We start from the raw sequence: 13913 nt of genomic DNA on the forward strand, positions 1-13913 counted from the left end.
ACAGGAAATGCATGATAATGCTTAAAGGTAGTTTTTTTTTTTTTAATCCCCTGAAGTAATTTTCTCAAAACATTCCTGCCTGTTGTTGAGTTTTGCTGTGATATGAAACTTATTATCAAGTTATTACTGTGCAGGGTATAATCTTTAAAAAGGGGGAATCAGTGTCTCCTAAACTCAACCTGCTGCTCATTGCACCACGGAGTCCACCCTCCAACCCCAGCACCGCCACCCTCCTTTCCTCCCTCCCTCCCTCCCTCCCTCCCTCCTCCTCTCCCCTCCTTCCTCTTTTCTCTCTGCAGGTTGAATCTATTGCCCCTATTTCCTGTCACATGGGTTGGAAACAGGATCCCTGCTTCTCTACTATCTGGTCCCGTCTATTGCGGTGTCAGTGTTGTAGTAGTTGTGGGACCTGCCTTGAAGTTCAGGGACTTTTAACGCGGGCCAAAGTGCGACTCCTGCACAGATCCGGACAGACAGCCAGGCAGACAGACAGACAGACAGACAGCCAGCCAGGCAGTCAGGCAGTCAGTCCACCACCCCGCCGGTCTGCGCATCCGTCCGTCAGGCTGCACTTCACCTGAGAGCCGGTTCAGACTCTGAAAACACGCGATGGATTCCTGGACAATCACCTCTGCTCTTCTCCTCGCTGGGTTTATTTCCTCCGCAGCTTTAAATCCTTTCGAAACCGGTAAGCAAAACTTTTCTGCTCGCCTTTTCTTTTTTTTTTTCTGAGGATGTGTTCCCGATAAATGTGCGGCAGCGTCCCCGAAAGTTGCTGTTTTGCGCACCGGACGAGCTTTTGACCCATCAGAAACTGCACAACACACACCCGAAAGTGCGTTTATTTTAATGTTATAGTGATTTTTCCTTGTTTGGTATCGAATATGTCATAGATCGCAGTCGCTTTAACTCCATTCATAGTTTATCGCATTGGTCCAAATCCCACTACGACACTGTTTTCCGAACTGCACGTTGTCTTTAAACTGTAGTTTTACAGAGTGGTGCCAAAGCAAAAAACAAAAACAAAAACAAAAACAAAACAAAAGAAAAAAACAAAAGGGGGAAATAGTGGTGTCGTTATCTAGTTTAAAGACGGGAGAGTGAGGTGATGTGAGCAGGGAGACTGGGCTGATCAGATATTTCACTGTGACCTCCACACCTACAGGGTAAACACATCTGTCCCCGGACCTGTAGAGTCCCGCGGCAACATCATACCAAATGCGGGTCCGTGTAAATCTGGGAAAGGCTTGTTATGCTTTCTTAAAAGTCACGTATCGACTTTAATCAAGGGAAGGGAATCAGGGTCTTTTAACCCAAACCAGCAGTTTTTACGCGCCGCTCTCCACGACGCATCCTGCGCTATGATGTGTTTACCTGTCCTGCATCAGCTGCTTTCAGCCTCGCAATCACATTCGTGTTTGATTTATCTCATTTTAAAAGGCAATAGCAGAAAATGTTTATTCTCTTTTGATCTCCTTCGTAATATCACAGCCATGCATCACCGGCTATTGTGTCTTTAATTGACCCGCACAGACACTATGCAGCCCCCCCCCCCCCCCCCCAGAAATAATCTTGAAACCCTCAGCTCAGTCATCTGATATCATCCATTTAATTCGCCATCAAGTTCAGACTAATTCTCAGGGGTATGCTTGCGTCTATCTACAGAACTTCAAAGTTACAGCCGGATCCCCGTTCAAAGCTGACTTCCCGGAGAATATTTTGTTTTTAATGTGAATATCTAATAATGATGACCACACAAACCGAGCTTCTGCTTTGCTGTAATTTGCGCCGCGTTTCATGTCGAAGCAGCAAATCCTCATGCTTTCCTTTTTAATTTTTTTGTCTCTTAATTATACCCTTGGATTTCAAATTAGAGGGTCCACCATCTGGGCTAGTGCGTAAGTACTCCCATGTGTACCTATGTATTAACAAAGTATTTAAAGCAATGGTATTCCCCCTCATAACACTGAGGAGAAAAGAAGAGAAAAAAAAAAGACCAAGTTTAGTTGAAGTCAGCTGTGCCATATTTACTGTACAGTAAAACAATAATTTCAGTCTCTAGCTGGAAATGCAAGGAGTGACTGTTACATGCTCAATTTGCTGTGTTTTGGTCAGATGCTCCTAATACGTTTGGACTGCAATTAAAAGGTCAAAGTGCACATGAAACCCAACAACACCTAAAGGAGAAAAAAAAAGCTCCACCTTAAAACAACTCTGCACTGACACAGTTGTCAGTTTAGCTTTCTGTTGCTCAGTGGTGTATTTTTCTGACAACCTCTGTTTATTTGCGAATTGTCTGGAACCACCACAGTTTAATAGCAAGAAAGGTGGCCTTACATGTTTAAATGTGAGTGGATTTTCACTGTCAAGCACCCCCACCCCCAACCCTGACCCCCCCCACCCTGATCCCCAGAGTGAGAGGACAAGGGTTTTCTGCGTATGCTCATCAAGACAAGTGTGTCAGAGGAGATGAAGTTGATGTTTGATGCAACATGTTCATGCCGATGCTGGGAAATGTAGAGACCTCAGGGCATGCTGAGGGAAAGTGGACACACTGAAGCAAGCAGCATGGACTGCACTGAAACAGTAGATGTGGACATGATGAGCTGCTTAAATAACGCCTCGTGTTTTTCTGGAGGTTCAGCATCGTTGAGAGAGAGAGAGATTTTGGTGAACGTGAACGTCTCTGTCAGAAGAATCCAGGGCACGTCTGTGATGTTATTAAGAAGTAAAAAAAAATCTGTGCATGTGCAAATGTGAATTCTTACACACTCGAATTTTCCTTTAACTGCTACAGCTGGGTCATACAGCTGCTTATTAATTAATGCTCTGCAGAAAGCAAAGCCACTGTTGCGTTTGTGACAGAGCGTCAAAAACAATTATGCTGGATTGCTTTCACTGTCCTGGCAAACTGCAGCATTGCATCAAGCAGAGTCGTATTAAAAGCAGAGGTGTGTTGTGCGCACACACACACACACACACACACACACACACACACAGACATGTTTACACACATTCTTGCAGAGTAAAAGAGTGAAAATGTAGCTAAGGGTTAAAGGTCCCATATTTATATTTTCCCTTTTCCATAAGAAGATATATTTGTGGTTTCTCTCTGGAGCTGTAGCAACAACAGAAGGCTCTGAGCCTCTCTTCTGATTGGCCGACTGTTTTCTGAGTGATCAAATAAAAATAAAGCAGATTTCAGGTAAAACACTCAGAGAAACCAAATCCTGCAAGGTTGGGTGGTGGGTCTGGGTGGGCTGGACTTGGAGCATGGCTGAGAGCAGTGACTGATTTGTTGTGACATCACAAAGTTACAGAAGTCCTGACGGCTCGTTTTAAGGCTCAGTTTCTGAAAACAGGCTGTTGTATATTTCTCTGTGGACTGAGGCTTTGATACTTTCACAGTATTAATACAGAACCTTGACCTGATCTATAATCAAACAACATGGACAACTCACAATATGACACCTTTAAAGATTATGTGTTAGTAAGTGCCTTTATGCAACCTATCATATGAGAGTGGGCTCTTATTCCATGCAGCACACTTTACACTCCCAGTATAGAGTGTTAGCTCTTATCCATAATGTGTATGATTCCTCGTCCACCTGAACTCAGAGGCTTTATAAAGAAACTCATCCAGACTCCCACATGCTGTTGTGTCTGACTGCGGCCTGTCTTTGCTCACTTGGCAGCTGCTTAGGCCCTTCACACAAACGTACACACAAGTGGAAGCTGAATGCTGTCAGAGCTGTCAAGATGAGACGTAATTGAGTCGCTCTGTAAGCCGGTAATAATGTAGCTAATCGCGTTGCCGTCGTGAACAAGCTTGAGCTGGTTAATCAGCAGGGGAATTATTTTGTTCTTGGTGTTCCTGGTATCTGTAAACAGTGTTATGTGATGTGGGCCAGTGGTGAAGCCGGTGGTGAGAGACCCACACTGCACCACGCATCCACATGTATGTCTTTTGTTTATTTAAGTGATGCGTCATGTTTTTTTTTTTTTTTTTTTTTTTAAATGGAGGTCGAGGCAGCTTTCCGAAGAAGCTGCCAGTGTTGCTGTTGGAGTGTGAGATGGCTCACCGTTAAAGTGATCCTTTTTAAATTCACCAGCAGGACGAGCAAGCTGTTTTCCTGCTAGTACATGCACGGATAACCTATAATCTATCTTAGTGGTTCTCCACCTGGGGGTCGGGGGATGATTAAGGCTAGAACAGGGGGAAACACCTAACCTGGCTCTGTCCAAAGGTAACAAAACCCTCCTTCTCCATCCCTAGAGCTCACTAATTAACACATTATATCCTGTTTGTTTCATCTATACTCAGATCAGAGTGTAAAAACTACAATAGTCCATCACAGCCCGAGCTGTTTCCCCCTGTTTCCAGCCTTTATCCTAATCCAAACTAACTGGCTGCTGACTGTAACTTCATATTAAATGGACAGATATGAATCTACTCATCTAACTCTCAGACTCTCTGCCTGAAAGCTGATAAGCGTATTTCCCAAAAAGGCGAACTATTGCTCTCTAATCTTTGCCATTTTCTTGTGAAATTCTGTATAATTTTACCTCCTCAGTCCTGTGGAAATTATTCAAGTGGAAGAATCTGAAAATGTAAATTCAAATACTCAAATATGCAATCTGTGACAAGGGATTGCAAAAGTGCATTGCCTTGATTTTAAGGTTAGCAATAGTTGATCTATCCCATCCCTCTTTTTATAGTAGTGAATAAGGGCAACATGATAAAGTCACAACCTGTGTATCACTGGACTTTCTCTCTTTTGCCTTTTAAAGGAAAGCAGTTTGCTTTGGTTGTGTCGAGCAGAGGCCTGAAAAGGGCACGCTGTGACATTTTGGCAATATGGAATGCACGCTCATTACGTGATCACAGAAGACAGAGCTGTCAGAAATAAGGCCGGATGAAGAAAACATCAGGTTAGTATCAGGCTGTGCTCAACCAACTGAATCTTGGACTGATCGGAGGAGCCGAGAGGTGCCTTATGGGCTTTCTTTTCATCTGAAGTCTTTGCCGAGCCCGTAGTTATAACTAGACATGCATGAAAATAACTCGCAAGGCCACACTGGGAAGATTTGCAAATGCTGATTTCAGAGCATTGAGGTGCCTTATCAAACTAACTTGCCGCAGGTGAAGCAGAGAGATTACTTATAGACCGGACTGGAGATATTTGAGCTTTTTACTCTCATTCACCACTGGTGCTTTTTTTTCTCCTTCCCCTTCCTTGAAGCAGTGCAGGCACCAAATAGAGTGATGGGTGGATGAATGACAGCGTGTGTTGGGATTTCTCTTTGTAGCCTGACATGCATATAAGCTGCTGCATAAACTGGCAACCCTTTGTTTCATCTGGCAACCCTCCCTTTTTCCTGCTCCCCGTCTGATCACTGTCCAGCAGGGCACGATGTTGGCCTGGGCTTTGTCAGATCCGGCGCACTCAGCCGCAGACGGAACGGGGCGCAGCGGACGAGGCGAAGTGGCCAGAGCGTGGTTTAAAATGCTGCACAAACTCCTGAACAGTAGCTCTCACAGAGGTTTGGATTTGAGTTTCTTGGTCCTGGCAACAGTCATGCAGCTTCTGTGTTCACTATAGGTTGGTGTGTGATTGATGGGAGTCTATGGGTTTTGTTATTTTCAGGTGTTAGGCTTTACGTTAAGTCAGAGTGAAAAACTGTGTTATTGTGCGTGTATATTTTCACCTGTAGCAGGGGAAAAGATGCCAGGTGCTTTTCAACGTTTCCACGTGTGCAAGTCCAGGTTTCTGGTTTCGCATTTTTATGTGGATATTTCTGCTTCTGGATTTACCTACATGTGTGTGGGACTGCAGCTAAGAGTTGTTTTCCCTATCAGTTACTGAAATCCAGGATGTCACTCGCTACTCATCGACCTACACTGGCTACCCATGGCTGCTCAAATCGAATTGCAGTCACCAATGCTGCCTTTAGAGTGACTTCTGAGTCTGCACCTTTCTATTTTAACTCAATCATATCAATCATCCTTCTTGGCTGCTGCGTTCCTCCAAGGAATGTCGTCTGGCTTTGCCATCCCTGCACACAAGACGGTCTCAGTCCAAACTGTTCTCGTCTGTGGTTCACCGATGGTGGAACAAGCTACTGAACGCTATCAGAGCAGGGGCGTCCATGTCTATCTTCAAGAATCCCTTGAAGTCTCTTCTGAGAGCACCTCCTCTCCTCAACACTCTAACATGCCTAACTAGAGCTTAGTATACACTTTGGGTGCACTTCTTCACCTGATATCCTTGCACTTTTTAAAAAGATGTAGTACTTGGTCCTCACACCAAGGTCTCCTACTGCACTGACGCTTTTGTGATCTCCTTCACTTCATGTCTGCCACATGAGTTAATGTAAATGTAATCTGTTGAAGTTCGACCTGATCTTGTCCCTGGAAACAGCAGCTGAGAAAAGTAGCACACCACAAGGTCCATTGAGCAGGTTGTCTGGAGCTTTTGATCATATCACGCGTTTGGAAAGTTTGGAATTGTAGATGTTAAAATTACCTGAGGTAAAATCTTCAAATTGCTTGTTTTCACCAACAAACAGTCCAAACCACAAACATGTTCAACGTAAACAGCAGCAAACTCTCATATTTACGAAGCCGAATACAACAAATGTCAGAAATTTTCACTTTTAGAATTGATGGTTAATTCTCTGTCACTCAACAGATTTCATCAGCTAATAACTTCAGCGCTACATGTGTGTGTTTGAGTAAAGTTCAAATGTGAGCCAGCTGTAACCATCTGCAGTCTCTATAAACTTCCAACCTTCCTGCTCCAGATTTTAAAGGGCCACGTCAAGTGTCAAACTGCGAGGTCTCACGTCCATCTCTCATCTACCCCCCCCCCCCCCCGCCTTTCCTGTCACCATATCTGCCTCAACTTGATCCACTCTTAACTTGTAAACGCAGTCCATACAGTGCAGTTTATGATTGGGTCACATCAGCCTTTGTAACCCCAGAGACAGAGGGTTCTTTGTGAGGGTAAGTGTGTGTGTGTGTGTGTGTGTGTGGGTGTGTGTGTGTGTGTGTGTGTGTGTGAGGGAGAGATACTCGTCTGCCTGGAAAGATAATAACAGACCATCTTCAGCCGTTTGAAGAAACACGAGCTTGTGCTGGCAGAGGTGATCGCGATGGAGTGTTGGTTTGAGGAGAGACAGCGGGTTCTTAAAGAGTTTAACATAAGGGCTTTCGATGTGCGGGTAAACCCTCCGTGCTGATTGTGGGGAGTGTCAGAGGGCATTATGGGAAGAGGGTGCATGGGGTCTGCGTCTCAGATGTGGGCTCTGTGGTCCCCCCCGCTTTTCCGGTTCAGAGATGGAGATGGAAACCTTTCCTCCCTTGGTGAGCTTCTGTATAGCAGACACAAGTTCAGACAAACCACTGGGGTAGATTGGTGTGTGTGTGTGTGTGTTGTGTGTGTGTGTGTGTGTGTGTGTGTGTGTGTGTGTGTGTGTGTGTGTCATGAGAGATACACATCCAAGTAACTCTTAAGGATGTGACTGTAGGAACCAGTGGGAGTTATAGACTTTCAGAGTGAGGACATTCTTACAAAGTAGATTAAGTTTGGTCCTGACTTTTTCCTGGGTTTAGGTTTATGTTGAATCAAGGCTCAGGACTTTGACTTACAGTAATTTAAAAGTAGACATTGAGCGGGTGGGTGACCAGTCAACTTTTTTAAGTGAACTTAACAAGAAAAAGTGTTTGCGAACATTATTATAACATTAATTTTAAAAACCTCTCTTCTTTTTTGTAATATTTTGTAGTTGAAATATGCTCTAAAACATATGTTAATGTTTACAGTTGCTGTTGCCAAAGTCGGAGGTGGGAGCTCACACTGTAAATCAATTCATGGATGCACTTCTGGTTTATTATTTCTCTAACTTCAAACTAGCTCCTAGTTTCTCCATTAGCTGAGAAAGCGTACATGATGTAGCTGAGGGGCCTTTCTTGCTAGTGCTAGCTTGATTTCCAAAAATTGTATATTGTAGCTTTAAGCATGAAGGGTTATCTGCTGCTGAAGACAGTGAAATAAAGATCTCTAAGAAAAGGGTGGTACAGTAAGTGGACCTTGTGGCAAGCTGCATTAATCAATATTAACAATAAATTAAATGATACGATGTAATGTGGAAGAGGTTGCGCGAGATTATGACATTGTTTCGGCCATAGCGGGCAGAAGCTACCTGTGCAGCACCACACAGCAGACAAACGGACTGATATTTCCCCCGAGAGGTGTCGGAGACCGAACCATCAAAACAACTGTTCACTAACATACTCACCGAATCAACCTTAAAGGTCAAAGTATGCCATAGTTGTGTTTATAGCTCGTACTGTTATCATACTCATACTGTTAGCAAGGCCGTCATTTTTGGTAATTTCAATGTGAGACAGTTACACATGTAATAGTGTTTTGTGTGTGTTTTTAATATTATACAAGAGACTAGTTGACTAGTAGAAGAGTAAAAAAGAGTATTGCTAATGTTGTTGTGGAACTATTTCAAGTGAGACACATATTGTATTCATCCCCTCTACTTCTAGCTGTCCAGTCTCACAGTGTCTATAACAGCAGGCAAAGTAGCCACTAATTGGTGGAAACAAACCATTATTTTTTACTGCATATTATATTTTGTATACACAGTGTATGCATTTTACTTAATTGTCAGACTTAAGTTGCTTATAATTCAACTTGGACACAGTGTTTCGGTGTTATCTGTATTTACATGTATTGGTTGCAGCACTTTCAATCTAACATGAACCGTAGATTTGTAGTGCTAAAAAATGACAAAAATAAATTGGTTAACCGTGATCGTTCAGAGGCCTTTTTGTGAACTGTTTGGTCTACGCTCCCAGCACGGAGAGACGACACTGTTCACAAGATGTGGATTAGTCTGAGGGTTATCATGAGTAACATTATTTATTTATAATGTAAAAGAAGCTGCTGCTGAGATTTTTAAAATTAATGTTTTTGGCCTTTTGAGGTTCTCATGCCATGTGACATTTATCACCATTGTAGTGGGATAAGCCAGTATCTCCATACCTCTAGCATATCACACCAAAACAATGTGCATGAATAGATTACACTCTGGCTTGGAGGAAACATAACTTTTATAGGCGCTGTACTTTTTTTTCTGACTTTTGAGATAAAGTGAGTCCCTTGCCTTTCACTCAAGGGCGCGCAAAAGTGTTGGCATCAATCACAGGACAGAACAATCTACTGGGGACACATGGTTGCTTTTACTATCCGCCCCCTCATCACTCAATGGAATAATGTGTAAACTGATGAATGGACTAATCTTCCTAAAACTTTATACTCCTTTAAAAGTCCTGTAGGTTGCCTGTAGGTTCAGTCAGTATCTCCTGGTTGTCTTCACAGTAAAAGCCAGTGAGTCTCTATCCTCTTTGCGTTGTGTTCGTACATAATCAGGTGCACACCAGCCCAAGTGGAGCCCTCATAAATCTTCAATGGAATGCCAGAGGAGGTTAAGCTTAGCAAGACAACAGAACACACTAACAAAAACCAACCACGCATGTCGACTTCAACTGGCACTGGGTGTGAAGTGACCGACAACAGACTGGGCTATGGTTTCACAGTGGAGAGATGCTAGTTAGCTGTAATGTCTGCTCACTCAGGGAGAAACACATGCGCGAAAGCTAGGCAGCTAGCTCACAGTGCTAGCTTTGTAAATTGAATAGCTTTGGGTTTAGTTTTGGTTGGATAAAACAAGCAAATCTGCAGAATAATCAACAAAAAAGTTAGTTGCAGCCTTCCTATAAATAGCGCAAGAAATGCTCGTCCATACATGGAAAAACTGAGAGTAATAACAGGCTAGGAAGCAGCTGTTCCTCTGAGCATCACCCACATATTGTTGTACATTTGTATGGTACTTTATTGACAATGTGGTAGACTGAAAACTAAGCCACAGTTGATCTACTGCTCCAGTGACAGTGACACCGGCTATTAGCTAGTAGCAGACTATAGCAGTGAAGACAAAGAGCGTTGCACTCATTGAGAAGCCGGACACGAAGAGTAGGAAGCCTGAAATGGAAGAAAATAGAGCAGAGCATTATCCTTTTTGCATATCCCAACACTCATGATACTCAGCGTGTCTTGACTTGTGACAACAGGCCAAAGTTTTGAAGAATTCCCTCATTTACTGAACATAAAGTGAACCTGGCTCACAGTACGTAAGAGGAGAGGAGAGGAAAAAAAAAAAATCTCCGGGTCAGAAATGTGTGCCCCTGTGTCAGCATGCTGCCCGTTTACTTCCTGTTGACCTCTGGGTGGTGCCCTGCGAAGGTCAAGCTGCGGGCAACGCCCTTGTTCTTCCATGCCAAGGGGTTGGACCGCCCATAAAACCACCAACCGCTAAGACGGAGAAACAGACCTAGTTATTATAAACACAATCATGCTTATTATCATGCCACTGTGATTCTCGTCCTGTCGTGTTCAAAGGCTTACAATTGTTTGATCAAAGTACCTCTCTCTGTGCGTCGTTACCCCACTCCCTCCACTTCTCTTTTTAAACTTCCGTTGCTGACTGAAACTCTTTCATTTTTCTCTCACCTTGCAAATCACCACCTGCTCGGTCGGTTGGCTGGGTGACCCGGCATGCAAAGCAGGCGGGCCGGTTCCAGCGTTGGGACCTATGATGGCGATGGCAGTGCATGGGTAGCCCCCCTCAGAAGCGATGAGGCATGACGGATACGATAGTCATGTAAAAGCGCAGAGCGGCAAAGGAAAGGGGGCGTCCCAAAACAAAGTGGTGCAGGGTTGAGTGTGTCACTCTGGTCCCTGATCTACGGAGGCGGTCCTGTAAGACAACATGGAATTAAGCTGTCAAGGCGCTGCTGGCTGTACACAACTGTCAGGCTTGAAAGAGATAAACAATGTTTAGGTAGGAGAGTGCACTCATGTGGCCAGAATAGTGGTTTGTGAGGTTTTGTTGCGCAGAGGGTCAGTCAAGACCAGACAGAGTATACTTCTGAATGAGCTGTGACATGTTGGTTTTGGATGGAGCTCTGCAAAGCAATGTAATATCTTTACTTATTCTTTCACAACTTTTTTTTCTTTTCATCTCAGACTTTCATCTAGATAGTTCTCCAAGCTTTCTTCCTCCTCTTGCAACTGATTCGCCTCTCTCTTCCCTGTTCCTCCTTTACACGTTTTTTTAATAATACTCTGCGTGAGCTGTGTTCCCTTGGCCTCTTCGTGTACCTTGACATTTGCGTATGCATGAGGAGACCCACTCCAGTCAATGACAGTGACATTCTGGCGCTCTCCGCGGCGGTCAGAGCACATCAACTGGAACACACTCCGGGGCAAAGGGGTAAATCAAATACTTGGAGAACAGTAATGAAATACCATAGAACCTTATGTTCTTCTATGAATTCTATTAACTCTCAAACAAACAATTGTTTTCATTATCAGAGCTCAATTTAATTCACCCAGAATGGAATTTTAAAGGAGGTTTCTGAGGCCTAAGGGGAGAAAGTGGCTGGTGCATGAAAATGTTAAACAAAATATAGCTTTCTGCCTCAGTGCTGGATTTATATAATGACGTGAAATCAAAACAGAGTGTTATCAGCTCTGGGCGTGTTGATAAAAGGAAGTGCAGCTTCCCGAACAGCACTCATTGGCTGGTGTATTGTTTCTGCATTTCAAGGAGAGCAGGAAAAAAGCGATTAGACTTCGACTTGATTTGTTTTGGTGCAAGCCCAAAACCAGTCTGGCTTCCTGTCTCTGTGTTTCTCCTTTTGAACATACTATTAATAAAGCCTTTGACATAGTATGATTAAGGTAAATTAGCTGTTATTCTTTCTTTGATTCAAACATGTAACATGTTCCAAACATCTCGCCAGTGATTGGTTGGGGTGTTTTTGCAAAAAAAAAATCTCCACAGGGTTAGTTTCAAAGCAACCATGTATTTTTGTGGTGTCACATGCAATTCTGAGTTTTGAGAAGCGTAACCAACAACATAACGGGAGGATATTGAATTGCTACTGTGTGAGACATGACCTGTCCGGCGAACTTTAGTTCTTTTTATACTGCAGTTATGGTTGGGCCAGGGCCACTGAGGTCTGTGCTCCACTGCGGTAGAGTAATGGCAACCACTTTAAATAAATGGAGAGTAATTTTGCTGCTGAGCCCCGGGGTCTGGTTTGTGTCCAGCTCCAGCAGTTTGTGGCCGAAGAGGCAAATTGTCGCCTTTCCTCCTTGCAGGAAACGCCCACACACAGGACTGATTTGACAAAGACAAGCAAGTGGACATGGCTAAGTGGACAGAGCAAACATTTGGACAAGTGGAGGGGAGCAGACGTAGCTAAGTGGACGGCAAACAAAGGAACAAAGCCGGTGGGCAGAGCTAAGATGCCGTGACAGTGATATGGGCTGCGGATCAGAGAGCGCAGAGCAGAGGTTGATCGACATGTTTCAGTGTGGTCATTTCTGAAAGCAGATGGAGATAAACGTGCATTAACTCAAGCTGCGATACCTCGGGGACAGTTAACTGAGCTAAAACAGTTCATAGACTCTACTTTACAAGTGCACAGGAACATCCCAGTCACAAAAAACCTTTGTCCCTCAAGCCGTGGAGCCAGTGATATCCCATTGCAATGCAAGGCCCTTTGAAAGAGGCTTGAACCGAGGGGATGAAACCCAAGTCGCCAAGAGGCCCTGATTTAGTTGTCTCTCCTGTATGGAAGGTGAATACAGTTCCCAAAGGTGAACACAAAGCGGGCCGGGTCTGCAGCAGCCTGCGTTGCACCAGCCCTTGACCAACGCCGCCAGAGGTGTGGTCACACTCGGCCGATGCCATGAAACAGAATCTGCTGGCCCTCAATAGATCCTCCGTAATGGATCCCCTTCTCAGGGAGGCCAGTGGGATGACCCCTGTCTTTTTTACCAGAGCCATCTGGTTCCCAGCACTGCAGCTCTTCCCACAGCCGCACAAACCACAGTGAAAAAGGATCGCTTTCACCGTCAAGATCAGGAACCGGAGACGTAGCTGGTTAAAAGTTGAATGTTGAACGCTGTGGTCCTCTCTGTCACAGTCTATTGTGTCCGTGGAAGTGCGCTCTGTTGCAGTTTATCTGACGACCTTTTATGATTTGATACAGTGTTCTGCCCGGCTCGCTCAGGCAAGATGATGCAAAAAAAAAAAAAAGAAGAAGAAGAAAGATTTAAACATGTTGATACAACTGATGTGAATGTGCACTTTAGTGGTCAAAGCTCACATGATTCGGTGTGGCAGCAGATTACGGGAAAAGTGTCTTGATGCAAAGAAGTGTAAAAACAAATCTAAACTCACCAAGGAATGCTGAGGGAACAGGCCGATGCCTCCATCTATATTTTACAAAGATAGACAAAACAAACATGCCGGGGCCTTTTTTCTGATGTGTTTGCCACTCTCACCAAATGAGCACGCTGGAGTTTCATTGGATGCAGATGGGTGCATGTTTGTGCTCCACACATGGGGTGTGTTAATCCGCCGCTGCCAGCAAGCAACAAGTAAAAGTTACTTAAACCTCAGAATTTAACGTACAAGTATTATTGCCCCCTTTGATTTTGTACACCTCTCTGTCCATCCAGTTCTCTGCGCTGCCGAGAGGATGGTCAAAACCCTCCACCGCTCTGCTTTAGTTACAGTTAATCACAACACATGGCTCTAAGCCTCACTCAGACATTTGATCAACTTAAGTCCAATATCCAGCAACTATGTTGTTCCATTTCTGAGGGGAACAATTACTAACAAGGGGCCTCAAAGCTGCCTATAAAGCTCAGGATTCCCAGGCCGACGTGACCCTCGGCCTCGGTAGTCGGACTGGAGAGAGTATCCTGACAGATTGACGATAGACAAAAAAATCACCTGTTTCTCCAGCCTGAACTATCAGT

The 13913-nt window shown here is 44.2% G+C and overlaps 1 protein-coding gene across 2 annotated transcripts in view; it reads left to right on the plus strand.

Moving 5' to 3' along the window:
* Positions 1 to 305: 305 nt before the first annotated feature.
* The window catches only part of kremen1 (kringle containing transmembrane protein 1), a 57684-nt gene continuing 44076 nt past the window's right edge, over positions 306 to 13913 (plus strand). For both annotated transcript variants that reach the window (XM_056375367.1, XM_056375369.1), the window contains exon 1: positions 306 to 688. In XM_056375367.1, the coding sequence (XP_056231342.1) occupies positions 610 to 688 (79 nt within the window). In that variant the 5' untranslated portion in view covers positions 306 to 609. The remainder of the gene's footprint in view (positions 689 to 13913) is intronic.

This window comes from Seriola aureovittata, chromosome 5 (genome assembly GCF_021018895.1).
Source record: "Seriola aureovittata isolate HTS-2021-v1 ecotype China chromosome 5, ASM2101889v1, whole genome shotgun sequence".
NCBI lineage: Eukaryota > Metazoa > Chordata > Actinopteri > Carangiformes > Carangidae > Seriola > Seriola aureovittata.